The sequence below is a fragment of the Uloborus diversus genome, chromosome 7, assembly GCF_026930045.1.
Source record: "Uloborus diversus isolate 005 chromosome 7, Udiv.v.3.1, whole genome shotgun sequence".
NCBI lineage: Eukaryota > Metazoa > Arthropoda > Arachnida > Araneae > Uloboridae > Uloborus > Uloborus diversus.
In genome coordinates, this window is record NC_072737.1 from 143,793,186 (window position 1) to 143,813,189 (window position 20,004).

The following is a 20,004-nucleotide window of genomic DNA, read 5'->3' on the forward strand; positions in this document are numbered from 1 at the left end:
TTATGCATCATTGTATTTGGTATAACTAACATATTTAAAGTATATTCAGGTTAATTAGTGTTTCTTTCGTATGATATTTAGTGTAAATAATTTTTTTTTAAAGATTTTTTATTAAAGGTCTGAAATGGTATGAAAAAATTATTATATTATTATTTAATTTATTATTTTTTAAGAGTTTGAAATTGTTGCAAAACTATACCTTGTAAATACATGGAGTAATCAACTATGGACCATAGACGTTTGTAAAGAGAAAAATAAATTCAAAAAATTATAAAAAGTGTTTCAAAATCTGGCTGCTATCATTAATTGCGAAACTTTAATTTGTCAGAAACAATTTCTTTTCTTTTTTTTTTATTTTATAGTAACAACTTCTTTTTTTTTTTTTTTTTTTTTCACAGATGAATGATAAAAATGATTATTTTCCTTTGTTTGGAGTCGGACTTGGATTTGAATTGCTAAGCTTTTTAGTAGCTAAGAGATCCTGGCTGTCGACCTGCTCTGCAACGAATTTACCAGCAACATTAAATTTCTCCGAAGGTATTGAATTTAACTATTTATGCATTTATGCTTGTATGTGTTCAAATCCACACCACTTGGTGGATTGCAATAGAGTCGTTTCCTAAATTTTAAAAGTATATTTTTCTGAAAGAGTGTCCTTAAAAACATAAAATCTGACCATTTTAAAAATAATTTGACAAAGTTGAATATTTTTTAACAATTATTTTAGTTGGTGCGCAGACTCAATTATATTTTTTACGCTTCTGCACATGACATCACAAGTGATGAAATGCTATTCACTGATGTCACGGATGCCATTAGCGTACAGCGCAATAGTTCATTTGCTTCTTCACTCACATGTACTGGCAACGATATGGCTGATAGCAAGCATAGAGTGCAATGTTTAATTTGCTTCTGGGCCGTGGTAGCCCGATCGGTAGAGTGTCGGATTCGGGGCCGGAGGGTCCTGAGTTCGAACCTCGATGGTCGAAGATCCACCGTCGTCATTAAAGGTGACTGGGCGACGTTAAGTATGCTCGTGGTCTCAATGTCCTCCAAGTGAAACGATACCTCTGGGGGTGCTAGCACCAGGTAGCTATTAGCTCCTGGTCTAGTTCTAAATTCTCATTAACTGTTCGATCCGGTGATGGTGCTGCCATCTATCGGTATAAAAAATAACGAAGGCAATGCACTTAGTATGCAGTCCTCGACATAAATACAGTTGTAGTCAGTTGTGACACGGAATCGAAAAAATCGAAATTTGCTTCTAAATTATCATAATCTGGAAACGCGGTAGACACCAAGCGTAAGCATTCAGCACGTCAGTGGAGTAGCTAGCCAAAGTTCATCACTTGTGACGTCATTTAGATCACACCTTATTTTCAAAATCGGACATTTTAAAAAATTAATTAAAAATTAAGCGTTGAAAAAATGAAAGTTTATTCTCGCTCCTGTTTTTTTTTTCTTTTTTTCTTATTCTATCAATTTCAGTGATTAAAGGTAGTACGTTTGACTGAAGGAAACAACCCCATTACAATGAACAAAATTCCATCAACCTCTGGAGAAAAAATCGCTTGATACCTCTGACCCCCCCGAAATAACCATTTTGACATTCCCCGAGTTAATTACAACGATTTTTCTCGTAACGTCCGTATGTAAGTATGTATGTATGTGCGTATATGCGTATGTTCGGGTGTGCGTATGTGCGTATGTATGTCGCATAACTCAAGAACGGTATGTCCTAGAAAGTTGAAATTTGGTACGTAGACTCCTAATGGAGTCTATTGTGCACCTCCCCTTTTGGTTGCATTCTGGTGTTTCTAAAGGGGTCTTTTGTCTGCCGAAATCGTAAAAACTTATAACTGTAATGCAAACGAGAGAATGTTAATTGTTAACGTTTTGGCGGCGGTGGGCGCAACAGGCGTTAAGGTGGCTAGTAAAATTATTCAAAAAGTACTGTATTTCTTTCATTACTTTTAGAAATAAAACCGAAGCCCTATCCTTACCACCTGTGGCGGGACAGTTTTAATGAGCTTGGGCAGTACATTAGCTTTCGGCAAGGCATGCCTCTTACCTCATCCACCTTCGCTGCAGCCATTCCAAGTTCTTCGTACGCCTTTAATTTTCTCCTAATGAAAAGAATGAGGCAATTCAAATTCATTCAAAAAAAAAAAAAAAAAAAAAAAACGCGCCGTAGGGGCCATTCATTGATTACGTAAGGATGATTTTGGCAAATTTTTGAACCCCCCTCCCCCTATGTAAGTGTGTGTAAGAGTTTTCAAACCCCTCCCCCCTATTCTTATGCAAGATTCCATTTCGTTTTTCAAAATAATAAAATAACGCAACTTGCAGCACTTGAATCGTTATTAAATTCACTTATTATTAAATTAAACTTCTTGTGTAAAGAAATATTTACTAAAAAGTTGGAATTTAGACTGTTTTTTTTTTTTTTTTTTTGTATATGATGCAATATTAAAAATAAAACATGCCTTACATTGTGCGATTCTTATATTATATTTTACACTATTCATTCTTTGTAAAACAAATAAATAACAGCTCATCGAATGCGTTTTTTACCTTCCAGACGCAAATCAAATATGACCCTGCCAAACCACTTGACCACTTGACCGCGATTTCTAATGTAAAATATCGACTTGGAAAATTATTTCGTAAGAATGGTGCGACCCCCCCCCCCTCCCCCCAAAAGTAAGGGTATGTAGAGATTTTTCCAACCCTCCCTCCCTTTCGGACTCAGTACCCCTACGTAATTAATGAATGGTCCCTTATAAGTTCTTCCACTTCCACTAAAAACTGGCAATCGGCCAGCGACATGGCCTTGAAACGGAATGAAGGAGGGAGCGAAAAAGTCCAAAGGAAAAACAAACAACTATAATTCATTTCTGAGGAAGCATGTATGTAGAAAAAATAACCATTTTAAATTAATATCTCCGCTAATTAACGTATAATTATGCAACCTAACCAAACACGTGCCTAAAAAAATACTAATCTATTGATAACTGATTCGACGATCAGTTCTCTGTCGTTCATTAAGAGTAATCTCAAAGCGATTCCGAAAGAAGAAACAACAGGAGAATGGTTACGTTTTAAAATAATATGTCCGCTAATTAAAGTTGCACAATTATAACATCAAGCTAAACATGTAGCCAGGAAAATTACAAATCTGTCGATACCTGGTTCGATGCTCAGTTTTCTGTCGTTTACCAGGAGTAGCGATGACATAGAAGATAGATTCATAGATTCACACAATCAATTTTAATTAATTTTAGATCAGAGTAAGAATAATATCCTTGCTCTTGCTATAACATTGGTGCGTAACTTTTTTTACCCGAAGGCTGCACTTTACATTTTAGATGGCTCTCGCAAGCCAGAACACTATATATATTGAAACTAAGAACCGTTGCTACTATTGCCACATGTCTATTTTGTTAATACAGTGTTTTCATCCTGTTTTTTAGACACTAATATCTGACAGTTAGGATCTAAATTTGCTGTAATCATTCTTAATACTGAATGAAAGATGATAGGTCGTTTGGAAGCTTATACAGGACAACGTTTTCGATTAATAGCAATAAACATAACCAGGGGGTGTCCACCTCCCATAAGGGCAAGGGCGCACCCCCCCCCCTCAATAGCGCGGTCCCCCTAAAAAAGCAAGAACCTCCCCAAAAAAATGAAAAAAATAATAACAATTAACCGCCCCCCTCCCCTAAAATTTTAAATGGCGCAGTCTGTGCCATGACCCCTCTCCCTAGGTAGGTACCCCTGGCATAACAACAGGTCACATGCATCAACTTCGGAGGCCACATATACCCCGTGGGCCGTAGTTTGGACGACGTCATCTCAAAAATCTCCACTTTTGCGCTGCATTTTTGAAAAGTAAAGTATTTTCATTGGCTAAAGGGCTGTTGTATATTATGGGTATTTTTTTTAATCTGTTCTATACTTCTGGAAATTTTTACTTATTTATAGGTCTTGACAAAAGCAGAATGCTCGGTAATTTAGATAGTGCGTTGAAAAAAGTGATGGAAGAAAAGCCAGTAACCTTCAATTACCATGACATGTGTTTAGTGCCAAAGGTATTATTATTTTAAAATTTCATTTTTTCTTACTTATTTAATTATTTAGCACTTTTTTTTCAATTTTGATTCTTGCATTTTGCTAATTGGGTTGTTTCCGGAATTTTAAAAGCATTATTAGTATTATTAGTATTTTTTTTTTCTGAAAGAGCATGCTTAAAAACATAGGATTTAACCACTTTTTAAATAATTTAAGGAAGTTTGATATTTTTAAACAATTATTTGAAACGGTGCAATTTCATTGTTTACGCTTCTGCACATGACATCATAAATGCCATTTACTGATGCCATTCGCACAGAAGAGCGCAACGTGTACTGACAACGATACGATCTTGATAGCAAGCGTAGAGCGCAATATTTAATTTGCTACTGAATTATCATGACGTGGAAGCGCGGAAGATAGCAAGCGCAAGCATTCAGCGCAGCAGTGGAGATGCACCAAAGTACATCATTTGTGACGTCATAAAGACCACGCCTTTTTTTTAAAATCGGACATTTAAAGAAATTAATTAAAAATTAAGCGTTGGGAAAATGAAAGTTTTTTTTTCCCCTCCATGTTTTTTTTTTCTTCTTCTTTCTTTCTTTCCTTATATTTTGCTTATTCTATCAATTTCAGTGATTAAAAGTAGTACTTTTAACTGAAGGAAAGAACCCCATTGGGAAGTTTGAGCAGTCATTTTTTTTTTTTTTTTTTTTTTTTTGAGCAATCACGATTGCTTATTGTCCTCACTTGACCGTCTTTGGCGTCTGGTTCCTTTTTCGGCTTGGACCAGCAGCACCACCGCCCACCGTCCTCTGCCGGCGCGGCTCCTCCGGTCCCGAGCTATCCGCTCTCCTGGCCGGAGGCGTCCATGTCCTACACACACGAACACTCACACACTCACACATATACACACGCACGCCTACGTGCATACACACAATTCTACGCACACACCAAAGCCTACACACACACACACACAACTATGCACACGTAACTGCCCAGGAGGAGGGGCAGGCTTGGGGGGGGGCAGGAGCCGTTTCTTGAAACAAACACTCCAATGAGTAGAGTCCTGTCGCAGTTCGTGATTACGAAAAACATAATTTGAATTCAAAATTTCAGAATTCAAATTAATTATTATTTTTTGTTTAATTTCATTCAAATGCAATGTTTTTCATCGTCCTTAATGCGATTGGAAGAATAGCAACGAATTGAACCAAAAGTCTCAAAAATTCATATGAAAAAGAACATAGCACTTTTGGAACCTTAAAAATTTTCTTTTACTTTCAGAACTACACCAGGTCTAAACTAGACAAATATTTCAAAGTACTTGCATTGAGCAGAGATTCGAGAAACGAAACTTTCATATCTGTTGTAGAAGGTAAGTACCAAAACGTAATTGAATCATATCGAGAAAGAGAGTGAATAATACAATTTTGTCACACTGTTGTTGTTAGAACCATATTTAAAAACTGTTGATTAAAAGGCTACAGACGCTGCCCCAAAATTTGAAAATTTCCCGATATGTAGTCCGTTTTCAGTCTTAGAAGCTGTCCACAAATGATGTCACGCTTTAAGGAGGGATGAGGTTTTGCAAATGGAGTCGTTTCCGAAATTTTAAAAGTTTTTTTTTTCCTGAAAAAGTATTTTTTTTCTTCTTAAAAACATGGGATCTGACCATTTTTTAAGTAATTTAACTAAATTTAATATTTAAAAAAAATCTTCAATCATTGCGCTTTCATTGTTTGCGCTTCTGCACATGACATCGCAAGTGATGAAATACCATTCACTGATGCCATTAGCGCAGAGCGCAATAATTGATTGACTTCTGAATTATCATATCTGGAAACGCAGTAGACAGCAAGCGTAAACATTCAGCGCGCCAGTGGAATAGACCACGCCTTGTTTGAAAAATCGGACATTTCAAAAAATTAATTGAAACTTAAGCGTTTTAAAAATAAAAGATTTTCCTCCCTCCCTGTTTTTTTTTTTTTTTTGCTCATTTTATCAACTTTAGTGACTAAAAGTAGTACTTTTGACTGATGGAAACAACTCCATTGAGATAGAAGGGGAGGGGGATTACAAGCGGTGTGACATCACATTTTTTTTTGTGTAATATTATGTTTACTAAAAACAGCGTGCCATGTGACAAAGAGGGAGTGGTGGGGTTTTGTGAAGCGTTACACTTTGACAAAGGGGAAAGGCATGGGGGGGGGGTGAAAGGTTACAAAAGCGTGGCATCATTTCAGCCCTTTAACGGCCTTTTACACCACAGAAAAAGTAATTGGCAGATCTTATATTCAGAACCGTCATTTTGACACACCGTCTCTTATACCACATGGGGCTGCACGCATTCTTCCGGATCATGGGGTGCGTGACCCCCCCCCCTTTTTATGATTCATTAATTTATTTTAGTTTCCAATTTAGGAACCGGAACTAGAAATTATTTATATATAAAAAAAAAAGCAGATATGTCAAAAATTTCAGAACATAATTATTTGTTTTACTTTGTATACCTGTTTACAAAACATTATTTAGCACAAGCAGTATTTTTTAGTTTATGTATTCATTGTTTAGATATTAGTAAATATTTTTTATAACTTAAGTTAGCCATACTTGTTTAATAAAATGATTACCAAGTATTTGTGACATCTCAAAATACTTAGGGTAAATAATGTAAGTCTAATTCATGTCTGAATGTTTCTTCGCGAAAAATTGTTGTGTACAAAATTCATCAAAATCTCGAGAAAAACGTGAGTTAAATTGTTAGATTTACATTAGTTACCAATCATCTGCCCTCAAAACCAGCCCCTTTTTTTCATATTTTTGCTGCCACTAAATTTTATGGCTTTTAAGCTGTTGCCCCCCCCCCCACACACACTTTTCAGTCCCAATCATCACCTTTGGAACAGTCCAAAACCACTTAAGACTCCTGACGCCGTGGATTCAGGTCTAAAACTTAGTACTTGTGGCTGCCACCGCCTGGTGTTTGAGTTGCCACCATTAGGGCCATTTCCATGGACACCGACCCCCGGAAAAAAACCTGCTTTTCACAGCTGCGGTTATTTGCGGGGTATATGTGGAATTTTTCTCCTCCTGCTTGCTTCTGGAGTAAAAGCGGAGTTTGTACCCAGAGTGCAAGTTTGTCTACTAGCGCTAAGGATGCTGGGTAAAAACCGCTTACTCTGGTACAATGGAAAACCTCTTTTTTCATGGAAACGGCGAATTTTTCAATCGGTTTTTTGCGGAGCCGGAGCGGAGATTTACGGGGTCGAAAGGTGTATTGTGAACGCGGCTATTGAGAAGTAATAAAAGGAGGGAATAGTAAAGGCTTCAATTCTTGAAGCAATCATGTATCTTCCACCCGTTTCACACAAAACGCGTCTCACATTCGTCAAAGTTAAATCATATGACTTGAGATTTTTGTCTCTGAGATTACCACCCCATGCCGCTGTAGACACAAACCTAGTTACCGAACATCTGCGTGGGAGGTTGCAAATGGTATGTTACACAATGGGGTCGTTTCTCAAATTTTAAAAGTTTTTTTTTTTTGAAAGCGCATGCTTAAAAACATAGGATTGGACCATTTTTTAAATAACTTGGCTAAATTTAGTATTTTTAAAAAATTATTTTAATCGTTGCGCTTCCAGCGTTTACTACTTCTGCTGATGACATCACAAATGATGAAATGCCATTCACGGATCATAATATTTAATTCACATTTTTACTCATATGTAGTGGCAACAATATGGTTGATAACAAGCGTAGAGCGCAATATTTAATTCGCTTCTTGATTATCATGACGTGGAACCGCCAGTGGAGATGCGCAAAAGTACATCATTTGTGACGTCATAAAGACCACGCCTTGTTTCAAAATCGGACACTTTAAAAAATTAATTAAAAATTGAGCGTTGGAAAAATAAAAGTTTTTTCTCGCTTAGTTATTTTTTTGCTTATTCTATCAATTTCAGTGACTAAAAGTAGTACTTTTGACTGAAGGAAACAACCCCATTGGTTATTATTGGGAAGAAAAACAGCAAAATGCGCGCAGACATGCGCAAATATATTATTACTAGCTTCTTCCCTCGCGCTAATGTAGATTTTGTCAATCGATTCTGCTGGTTCAAGACCAACACAGGCAGAGGTCAAAAAATTACAAAAATGGGGGGGGGGAGGGCATTCATTTGAATATTGACGTCTTGAATTCAAATATGTTTTTTTGCAATTTCGGATTGCGATAGGAGTTCCGTGTTTCTATAAATGAACTAGAATGGAAATGGAAAAGAAATTCGCACCCGTCATATTATGACTGGTGATTTTCTGAATTAGGTACTACGAGGAATATCCATAAATAAAAGAAATGGTCATTGGATGTGGTCGTAAAGATCTGGTTATTATGGCAAATTTTCACCCGTGTACTCATCAAAAAGATTAAACTTACAGTGAAAAATTAATCTCTCAGGTTAAATTTACCTTTATGGTATTCTTATTTCTTATCGATCTTAGCTGATAGAGATTAGTAATCTGAAAAATTTGTTTTAGATGAAGTTTCGCTTTTTGAACTCATTTATGTTAATATTTTTCAGCATTTAATTTCGAAAAACTTCTTATGATTGCCCCCCTCCCCCTAAAAAATATCTCGCTATGCCACTGGTACTGGTTACCTCCTAAGAGCAGGAATTTGTAAATATAGGGCGCTAATCCAATCATTGGCTAAGCAAAAGTTTGAGAAAATAGCTCACGTCACGTGACTCAAAAACGACGAATGGTTGACACGTTTTGCGGGAAACTAGCGAAGGAAAACTGATTTCTTGCTATTCTTTTCTTCAAGATGTATCACATGACTTGGGGGTCTTTCCTTCACAAATGAAAGTCTCCACTCCATCATTTTACCTCTTCTCAATGGTACTCTCCAAATTTGTAATATTGGCACTTACATCCTTTTGCTTCTCACTGCCTCAATTTTGATTTCAAATGAGTGACAATAATTTTGCTGAAACGTGTTTTTGTTCATCTTCATCTTCTTTCTTTTTTTTCAAATAAAACTTTTTTCTATGAAATATAAACTCTTCTTTTATTTTATCAGGTAAAAAATATCCATTTTATGGTATAATGTTCCATCCAGAGAAGGTGCAGTTCAACTTTGTGGTAGCGGATCCCATTAACAGTGTACCACACTCTTTAGAAGCCATTCAAGTTGCTCAATATTTTTCCAACTTTTTTGTTGATGAAGGTAAGTGTAATTGTATCTTTTCATGGCTGCGAGTCTTCATGTCTATAAAGCCTAATGTACAGGGCACCAGGGCAGCCAAGGCGGGCCCCTTGACAGTGATGTCGCCGGGGCCCCTCCCTTCCCCCCCCCCAAATAAAAAAAAGAAAGGAAAAGGGGCAGGAAAAAAACAAAACTGCTTGCTAGAAAATAATTACATAACTCTATTTTATGTGCCACATCGATGAATACCAAAAGAATAAATTTTACTTAATCTTTACGTTTTCTCTTATTGGGAGTCCCCCCCCCCTTTTTTTCCTTCTTTTCTTTCTTCCATTTTTTTTTTGCGTCACTATCGCCACCCCCCCCCCCCACCCCTCCCCAAGACCAGGGCCCCAAGTTTCCGAATAGGCTGACATTGCGCCTGCATGTCACAACTAGGACATTCACGTTCATGGCCGGAGAAAAAGGTTTTCCAACTTGCACGCAGGGCCGCGCCGGCGCCGCCGAGAACTAAGACAGGCCTTCGACAATTTGGTCGCTCCCCCACCCCCAATGCCGTCAGAAGAGGGGAGCGAGCGGGGCAAACGCCCCGGGCGCCAAGCTGTGAGAAAGCGCCCTAAACTAAGCTTTTGCTTTTTTTTTTTTTTTTGCATCATTCTTTTTTAAAAAGTGTTTAGTATCAAACACATTAGATTTAATTCCTATCAAGAATAATGATACCATCTAGAATTATTTCAGATTACATATTCAATTATATTCGAAATTAGCCTAAAAATGTTAAGTACTTTTCTGTCCACCCTTCTGTGTGTGGGAGGGAGGGAGGGAATGCCAGAAAATATTGGCCCGGTCGCAGTCATCTTGGGACGTCCCTGCCCCCCCCCCTCCCCCATAAAATTTATAGAATTTACACTACTCTGATTCGGAGAAGGGCCTCTCAAAGGGTCGAGCCCCTAGTTTCTGACTAAACTGACATGGCCTCTCTTGCGCGATATGTAAGAAACAACAATCATCACCCGAACACATTCTTAATTGAACTGGGCTAGCAAAAAGGAAACTCTTTTCAATTTACTTTTTACATGCTCTTGATTTTATTTCTGTGTGCCTTTAGTGCTGTTTTACTGTTATATGTATATAGGTTTGTGTATATACACTTGGGATAATTATATCAAAATGAAATCATAGCTGCAAAAATATTAATCTTAACTTGTACCAATAAGATGAGTTCTAGAAAAAAAAAGCCTTTTGGGTGCAAATTCTACGAGTAATAACAGCTTTCACAGTTACTCCTGTAATCACTAGACGATTTGACTCTCGGTACGACAACCAAACAGGGCTGCGGAGTCGGAAGAAAAATTACCGACTCCGACTCCTGGATTTTGAAACGTCCGACTCCAACTCCAACTTTTTTTTATTATATATTTCCCTCCTCCCTAAATCCCCCCTTCCTCACTGGAAGAGGGGAAAACTACTAAACAGAGGGTGAAATATTAATTCCTTTTTAAGAAATTTTCGCGTTGTATTTTATTTTTGAAAATCAAACTAAGTTGCGATTTTCTAAAGTGAGGTTACTTAAAAATGCCATTTTTTAAAAAAAAATTGAAATGGGATTAATTTGCTCCCTTTATAATGTTTAACTAACAGATGTTGATCAAGTCCTGTGCTTCCTTTTAAAAGCTGTAACTTGCTGGATTTTTTTTTTTTTTTTCGCTTAGTCAAAAAACTTTTCTTGGCAGGGGGCGGTCCTCCCGCCTCCTGGGTGACACCATCTGGTGGGTACCACCTCAACTTAATCTCAGAGTTTATAAAAATTGAAATACTTTAATTCTGAAAAATTTCTGCAATAATATCCCCCTAAATCTTTAATTTCATCTTAAAAATTTCAACGAAAATATTGCACTATATTGCGGAGAGAGGTCAGGTACATGAACGTCTGGAGCAAATTTTACCCAAAATGCGGCGGTATACAGCTTTGTACGAATAGCTTTTACTATAGTTTAGCTACATTTCTTGGCGCAATTTTTAATTTCAGTTTTATTGGCAGCTTTAGAATTAACCTTAATTGGAAGATTTTAGGATCAACTACAATTATTGAGTGTTGTGACCAAGAAATCATGTACTGATTTTATTTTGAACTTTTTAGTGATAACCAAGCTTTCTTTGGTAACGTCTTTAGATTCAGAAAAAAAAACATTTATATTTTATCGGATATTTTAGATTTGCGCTTTCGAGTCAAGCCAACACTTATTCGAATTTACCCAGCACCCTCAGAAGTTTCCCGACTTGCTCAAGCGATTCACACATTTCTTTCACTATTTTGTAACTGAGATCGAGGTAAAAAATATATTATTATTTTTATTTAAAAGTGTTAACTTAGGAAATGTTGGGTAACAAAACTGTTTGCTGACAGTTGCTATCACTTAAATAAAGTTAAAAAATGAGCAAACTAGGAGACGGCGTTGGTAGCTGTTACAGAAAGTTCAATGTTTTCCCTCATCTAATCGATTTTATGTATATGCGTTCCGATGTGAAATTTGTCAAATGATGACTGCTTCCATGGGCGTCGCGGCCGGGGGGGGGGGGTCCAAGGGGTCCGGACGCCCCCAATATTTGAAAATCGGACCCCCTCGATAATTGTCAAGATGAAATTCATTATTTTGGTTAAATTATTTTTGCTTTGAAGACTTTAAACAGTTGCATAATACATGCCTTGTTTAATTCATATCAAATAAAACGAAATGAACATCGAAAAAAAAAAAAAAAAAAAAAAAAGGTAATCTGTATAGTGAACGGAAAGTCGGAAAGTGAACTCCAATGACAAACCATTGCTCTGCTCTCTGCGCACACTAGCTTCAGTGGAGGATGCTAGAAAGGGGACACCTTCTCTCGAGTGCAATGTCAAACCATCCATAGTCGTGTCGCTGGCCTCCCCGACTTGAAAGTCATTCCAGCGTATTTGATGCTATTTGCTATTTAGGAGGAAACAACGGGACAACTTTGAGATACTGAAATTAGATGGATAACTCGCCCCCCCCCCCCCCCCCCCTCTTTTTACGACTCTCGTGCTAAAGTCAACAGAAGTCAAACGGGGATCTGAGTTTCTGCCCCTTTCTTTCTTATCTCGTTTCTCGGCGCTTCCAGGTTTCTGTTTCGAGTTTTGCAGTGTTTGTTTCTCCGATTCGATTCAATTTATAGCGACCCCGGTGTTACCCAAACAAAATGAGACACCAGACTACTTTGGCGGTTTTTTGCAGCTGGCAACAACACCCTGGCTAAAGGATGCACAAAAATTTAGAAGACCACTAAGCTGGTCAAAGGTTAAGTTTGGGATAGAAAGGGAAAGGATGTGTCATGTGTTTGACATTATTCAACAACACTTGGCTTCAAAGTACCTTACCGAAGCGCGGTTTCTCAAATGTGTTTGCGGCATCTCAAATTTGACCAAAAAAGCGTTACGTTTCAGAAAAAAAAGAGGAGGAGTCTAAAAATTAAAGGGAAGTTGCAACCTATTAAATGTTCATATTTTGGCTATTGGATATTGTTAATTGACCCTCAAAACTAAAAAATTCACCATCGCCGAATTTTAAAACACCGTGGTTGATTTTTAATGAATTTTTAAAAAAATCCACGCGCAAAAGTGCGCTCTTCTGAAACGTCACGAGCCTACGTCACAGGGCGCGAATGTGCAGCCTTCCGCCGAAGATCCCTTGTTTTCGCTAGGAACATTTTGAGCGCTCTGATATTTTTATTTTTTAGAAATTCAATAATCCTTTTGAACACACTATGGAGGCCGGATTCGTTAAAGCACAATCTAAATAATCTTCCTCATGTAACACCAATGAGATATTCGAATATTTCCGAGAGGATGAGAGGTTTAATGTTTCAGAAACGCGAGGAGTTAAATGCGAGGATTCGATTCGATTCAGAGTCACAACTGACTTCAACTGCATTTATGTCGAGGTCTGCATACTGAGTGCCTTACCTCCATTATTTTATATACCGATAGATGGCAGCACCATCACCGGATCGAGCAGTTAATGAGAATTTAGAACTAGTCCAAGAGCTAATAGCTACCTGGTACTAGCACCCCCAGAGGTATCGTTTCACTTGGAGGACATTGAGACCACGAGCATATTTAACGTCGCCCAGTCCCCTTTAATGACGACGGTGGGTCTTCGACCAGCAAGGATCGAACCCGAGGCCTTCCGGTCCCGAGTCCAATGCCTTACCGATCAGGCTACCACGGCCTGCTAAATGCGAGGAGATAAGCCTTTTACGTTTCGTCTTCGAAGTCGAATGCACGTTCTTCGGCTTCTCCCCTATCGAAAGAGGGCATGACGTCACTTCCTATGCCATTTGACGTCACAAGTGCTTGAACTTTAAAAATTCATTTAAAAAAACTACTTATCGTATCGCAAAAAATTTTTCACCTATGATGTTCATACATGTTCCTCTATCATATAAAAATAAAATTGAAAACTCGAAAACTTCCCTATTTCAAAAGCAAATCGTAAGCCAGCATAACGATGGATACAGTGATGTCACTTCCGATAGACCAACGAAAAAAGAAGCGCAAAATGACCAGAAAAAAAAGAAAAAAAGACAGAAATAAAAGGAGCTTCCCTATTGGGAAACCTTCCGGCAAAAATGAAGATAATTTCATGTGGTCTTTTGTTCTCCTTGAGAGTAGGTGACCTGAAGAGAGCTTCTATTTTGGTAAAAATACTTTTTTTTACATATTCGATTACGACTATGGAGAGGTGGCTTGAAACGGGAAAATGTAGCAAACCTTCTACATCAAATGAACCTGAGCAATTTTAACTACTGAATCATCATCAACATACACAAAACGGTCTTCAAAAAGTCTAAAGACCGTGATAGGAAAGTACCATTCTGTTTAGTGTAATACATGCAGGAGCTCCCCGATTTTATACTATTCAGATGGGGTTACTTCTCGATTTTCCGAATGAAATTCCTAATTACCCACATCACTACATCTAATGAGAATATCTTTTTAATGCAATATTTCACAAAAAACTACTCGAAATTTGAAGACTTGTCAAACAAAATTTTCTGGGAAAGGAAAGTTTATGAAAGTTCAGTGACCTCCTATCGAGTAGCCCCTGAATGCCTGCTAAACAGGTATGCTTTACAGTCAATATTTTGACATTACGAGTCCTATCGGAGCTAATGCGTTCAACTTTTTCTTTTTTTTTTTTCAAATGTTTCATCTTTTATAAATTTTAATGGAATAAATAATACTCCTTCTAGTTATTAAAGCTTAACAGAAAATTATCCATTAATAATCCTGCTTTACTGAACCAATTTTATTGAAATAACCATTTTAAAACTTATTGTCACGTGTCAGAAAAAAGCAGTTCATTTCTCTATCTCTTTCCCATCGTCCGCTGATCAGAATTCAATTATACAGTCAACTCCCGCTACAACGCGATTCAACTTACGCGAAATGGCTATAACGCGAATTTTCCACGAGTAACGAATTTGAAAGCTGACGCGAGCGAATTCCTCGTCCACAACATGAATTTCTTTAGAAGGAAGTAGTGACTTCGTTATTGACAACTAAATATATATTTTGTGAATGTTATTACATCCCATTAGCATCACAACGACCATCGAAAGTTCCCACATCAAACTAGTCTAGGCATCACATTGTTAGTGCATAAAAAACCGATCAGCAGCTTTCTTTTTTTCTATTTCTATTCAGAGTCACAACTGACTACAACTGTATTTATGTCGAGGACTGCATACTAAGTGCCTTGCCTCCATTATTTTATATACCGATAGATGGCAGCACCATCACCGGATCGAACAGTTAATGAGAATTTAGAACTAGTCCAGGAGCTACCTAGTACTAGCACCCCCCAGAGGTATCGTTTCACTTGGAGGACATTGAGACCACGAGCATATTTAACGTCGCCCAGTCCCCTTTAATGACGACGGTGGGTCTTCGATCATCGAGGTTCGAACCCAGGTCCCTCCGGCCCCGAATCCGACACTCTACCGATCGGGCTACCACGGCCCCTTTCTTTTTTTACATTCTAAACATTAAAGTTGATGAAATATAATGGCAGCTTAGTGAGCTGTTTCATCTAAAGTTTGTGAAGATGGGGGGGGGGGGGGGGAATAAAGTTTCTGACTATAAAAAGAAGATTAAGATTCTCGATATGCTTGGACAACTACCAAACGTTGATGATAGCAACGCAATAAGTATGAGTGAATCTTCAATGCGTACAGTTAAAAGTCAAAACAAAATGATATCCGTATTGGTTCAGAACTTAAAGCTTGCAGAGTCTGAGTAAAGTATATGAAAATGGAAGCTGCTCTTGCATTGTGGATTAAAGAGATTGGGAAGAGGGGCTTGCTGCCATAAATGGAAACGTTATAAAAGAAAAGGTGAAGCAACTGTATTTTAAAATGTATTTAATAAAAAATAACGATTTGATTATGCAGCATAAATCTTCATCATCTTCATTTTTTAACTCATAAATATTGTTACTGTATATACTGTATAGTACTATTATAGTGCAGCATTTTATTATTACTACATACTGTACGTACCGTGTTGTTTTATTTTATCTATCATTCTTTTTGTGCATTTTAACTATTTTATGTTGAATAAAGCAGCTTTTTTATTTTTTAAATGCAGTAAAAGTTGAGTTTTTTATGTAAGAAACTGTAATGTATAGTTGAGGAATGCTTTAAAGCAGTTTGAGGGGTGCTTACAAGTGTCTAAAAAATTTGGTATGTTTATAAAAATTGCTTATGCATACATTTTTCCACAACGCGAAATTTCGACTTACGCGATGAGTCTTGGAACGCATCCCTCGCGTAAGTCGGGACTCGACTGTACACCAAATGCTGTTTGTTCTCTGTGTAGGCCAGAACTTTTCAATCTGTGGGGTGCGCCTCTTAAGTCAGGCCTGTCACTTAAAGAGGATCAGGAGGGGCACTTTCCCTGCTGACTTTGAGAAATCAGAAATTAATATATTTACATGGGCATGGTTTTTGCTGTTTTTTTTGGTTTCATAGGCATTGAGTGTATGGAGGATTCAACAAAAAAGAAAAAATTTTGGTGCATTTGTTACAAAAAGCCAGAAAAAATTAAGAAAATACTTTAAAAGGTTGCATTATTAAAATATGATATTATGAGAGCTTAATTATTTGTGTCTTATTTTATTTTTGTAGTTGTGTTTTTCGTAGGTTCGTGAATGTCATAACGGTGAATTATATACCTCAATTTTTTAATTAAAAAACATCAAATTAAACTCCTTCGTATCCAACTTGTGCCAAGAACTTAGAGCTGTAGGGTTTATCACTATGTAATATAGCAATTTAATTATACAGTTGTCGCGGCTTATATGAGTCACATTTTGTTCTAAACAGCTTTGATTCTATAAAGCGGCTGATTCAATAAAGCTGGATTTCGTTTTTGTTGATTTTATTCATTAAGAACGGTTAATTCAATTGTCCACTGTTTGAAAATGTTGAAAAATTGGTGCGGCTACTCTTGGTGTGCCGCCCTTCGTCGTGTAAAGCTGAAAGAAGCTTCAGTGCGCTAAGAAGGCTGAAATTGTATCTAAGGTCGACTATGACACAAAAGCGGTTGAATCATGTTGCTTTATGTTACGTTCACAAAAAAATCTTGGACGAAGTTGATCACAAAAAATAGCACGGATATTCGTATTCCATGTGCAGTCTAAAAAAATGTATTTGTTGGTATTTAATTTTTTTTCCTTATTGTGTAATTATGTAAATCAAGATGTACCCGTTTAAAAGTACTGTATTAAATGTAAACCCATTTCTATTTGATGTCAAAATTTTCTCTCATATATATATATATATATATATATATATATATAAATATATATATATATATATATATATATATATATATATATATATATATATATATATATATATATATATATATATATATATATATATATATATATATATATATATATATATACAGGGGCGGCATTTCACCATTTCATTTGGGGGGTCGAGTTTCTTAAATGTGTATAACCCCAAAGCGAAGCCAAACACACATTGAATAAGAAGTTGTCATAAAATCTGTTTAGTATAAATAAAATTAGTGTTTAGAAACAATTAAAATTTTGGTTCATTGACTAAAAAGTTATCATGCAAAACATCTCGCTACTAAAGGTTTTATATCTTTTGGAAAAGTTATAATGCATGAATTTTGGAATTCGGAAGAGCAGGAAATCGTGCTACTAATCTATCAGTGCCCAATGTCGTGCTGTTTTGCCAGTTCAGCTAAATGGAAAAGGTAATTTTTTTTCCCCTTGTGCTTCCAAAATATTTCTCTAACCTCCTGAGACATAAAAAAAAATCTTTCTCTACTAGCTGAACTGATTGTAATAGTTAAAAAAACAATTGAAGTAACGCAAAGTTATGTATTAAAACACTTTTTATATCTTGCTCTTCAAAATCACTTCAAAAACTGTGAGGGACTTAAAATTTTCATCATTGAATAATCTAGTCATGTCGGCGCTCTCAGCTTCAATGAGCTATCATCTGCCTCTAGCTCTGTTATTCCCTATTCCAGACATATAAGTCCATAACAAGGACGAAACTGCAGTCTCTGGATGTAAAAACCATTCTGTCGGTATATTGCTTGTATTTTTTCTTGCCTTATGCTAAAAATTTTACTCACAGTTGAAACATTTTATTTTTCGTTTTCAAAATCCAATCCAAATAACCATAATCCATGATGGATTGAAGATATAAGATTTTTATAGAGTAAAGCATTTTTCAAAAATCTTTTCCCGGTACAAACAAATTGGATAAAAATTCAAACGAAGTCATACATGCTAAAGGGCATGAGCTTTTTCATCATTGAAAGAATTGTTTTGCAACAGTTCTTCCAGTCGTCAAATCACTACTTTGAGGTTATAGAGAAATGTTTTTATCGTTTTAACTCTTGAAGATTATCTTGTGTCACTCCACCATTGCATAATTATAGAGCCCCATAAAAGGTATTTGGTTGATATGTCTTTTTTTATTCAATAATCACATGCATTTTTAAGAAGCTTCTAAGAAAGCATTATAATGTATTGAGCAGCTGTAACGTGTTTCTAGCAGAAGAAAGCAATGAACACCCATCAAATAAATATGGAACTTAAAAAATGAGCGTAAAGTGAATGTAAAATATCAAGGAATTTTTCTAGTCTGAGAATGTGTCAAGTTTCCTCAAATAGTTGCTGAGAACCAGCGTGATTTCCTTTAATGAACATTGATTTCCGACTTACATAAATTGAATTCACCCTTTTTCTATCATTCTGCTCAAAAAATTTGGGGGTGCGACCGCCCCCTCTTGACCCCCCTATTTGCCGCCCCTGTATATATATATATATATATATATATATATATATACACACGAATTTTTCTTAATGCAACTTGAAAATAAATGGTCCCCCCCCCCCCCAATAAATTTCAGCTGACGACGCCAATGACTGCTTCTATTTACATTTTTCAAATAGCCGAATTGTAAAAATTCTTTTTCACCTTTTTAATCCTTTCTTGTAGCGAATATGCTTAAAATGGTTTAAAAAAGAGAAGAAAGAAATGAAAATTAAGTAATATTCCATGTTCAAATGAGCTAATTTATTAATTTGGGCAACTTTTCGAATTTTTTCGTTCAATCCTCAAACGGTGTGTGTGTATGAGCTTTTTATTTATTTATCTCTCTTTTTTTTAAGTAGCGAAGCAGCAACTACATTTCAAAAATAGTTTGTAGTGGCTACATTTAAAAAAATGTGACTGTAGTTAATTACATTTGTGATAAAGAAGTTGTAGTTGTAGTTCGCTACAAAAAAAAAAAGTGTTTCCCACTGGGTTAATGTATTTGCTTTCCCATTCAGGCCTTAAATATGAAGGAAAAAAGTTTCCTTTTTGTATTTTTCAGTCCGATGAATCATTTAGGCTCCCTGTGTACCGAATCATATATTATTAGCCTGTCTTCTCTACAGTAACTTAGGCAAACTTTGTGAGTCATATACTTATAACCTTTTTTTTTTCTTTCAGCAAGAAAAAATACTCACCAGTTTCCTGATCTTGCTGTGGAAGATTCGATGCTAATCTACAATTACAATCCAGTGTTCACGGGAAAGTACGGATCCGGCTACATTGATGAACAAATTTACTTCTTTTAATTGAGTTATCTGCTTTAGGTCTGAAGGAAAACGGCTTGATGAGTATTTAACTAAAAAACGAAGTGTTACAGCAGAGTCCCGAAAACTCGGTCGAACGTGAACCGAAGAGTGGCCAAGTTTGAAAATGCCAGGTTATCGGGAGTGCGCCCACCACGTTTTTCGCACAGCGTTATTTTCGTCCTGCTAGCGTGAAGCCAAGTTTTCTGGATTTGGCAGGCTTATAGTGCGCCGACTTTTTGGGACTCTACTATACCAGAAATACCGGATGTAAGTGGAAGTTCACTCACAGTGCTCAATGATACTTACCAAATAAATTGTTTTTGAAAATGGCCATTGTCTTCGTTTACTTAAATCGTATAAGTCTCTGCAAAACTTCGAAATCATCTTAACACAAGCACACAAACACCACTCACTGGCTTTTCTCGTGACTTTATCCACAACACTCGCAGACAAGAGGAACACTGGCAGGCTATGTGTAAAAGTTAGGATATGGAGATTGACTCCTCGCCAGATGATCGCCGCACTCTC

General features: G+C 36.6%; 1 protein-coding gene across 1 annotated transcript in view; it reads left to right on the forward strand.

Annotated features, from left to right (window-relative positions):
* The window catches only part of LOC129226394 (gamma-glutamyl hydrolase-like), a 65,763-nt gene extending 45,962 nt beyond the window's left edge, over window positions 1–19,801 (forward strand). Inside the window, exons 5-9 of the mRNA XM_054860995.1 lie at window positions 399–537; window positions 3,988–4,094; window positions 5,362–5,452; window positions 9,158–9,304; window positions 19,349–19,801. Coding sequence (XP_054716970.1) covers window positions 399–537; window positions 3,988–4,094; window positions 5,362–5,452; window positions 9,158–9,304; window positions 19,349–19,476 — 612 coding nt within the window. The 3' untranslated portion in view covers window positions 19,477–19,801. The remainder of the gene's footprint in view (window positions 1–398; window positions 538–3,987; window positions 4,095–5,361; window positions 5,453–9,157; window positions 9,305–19,348) is intronic.
* The last annotated feature ends 203 nt before the right edge of the window (window positions 19,802–20,004 follow it).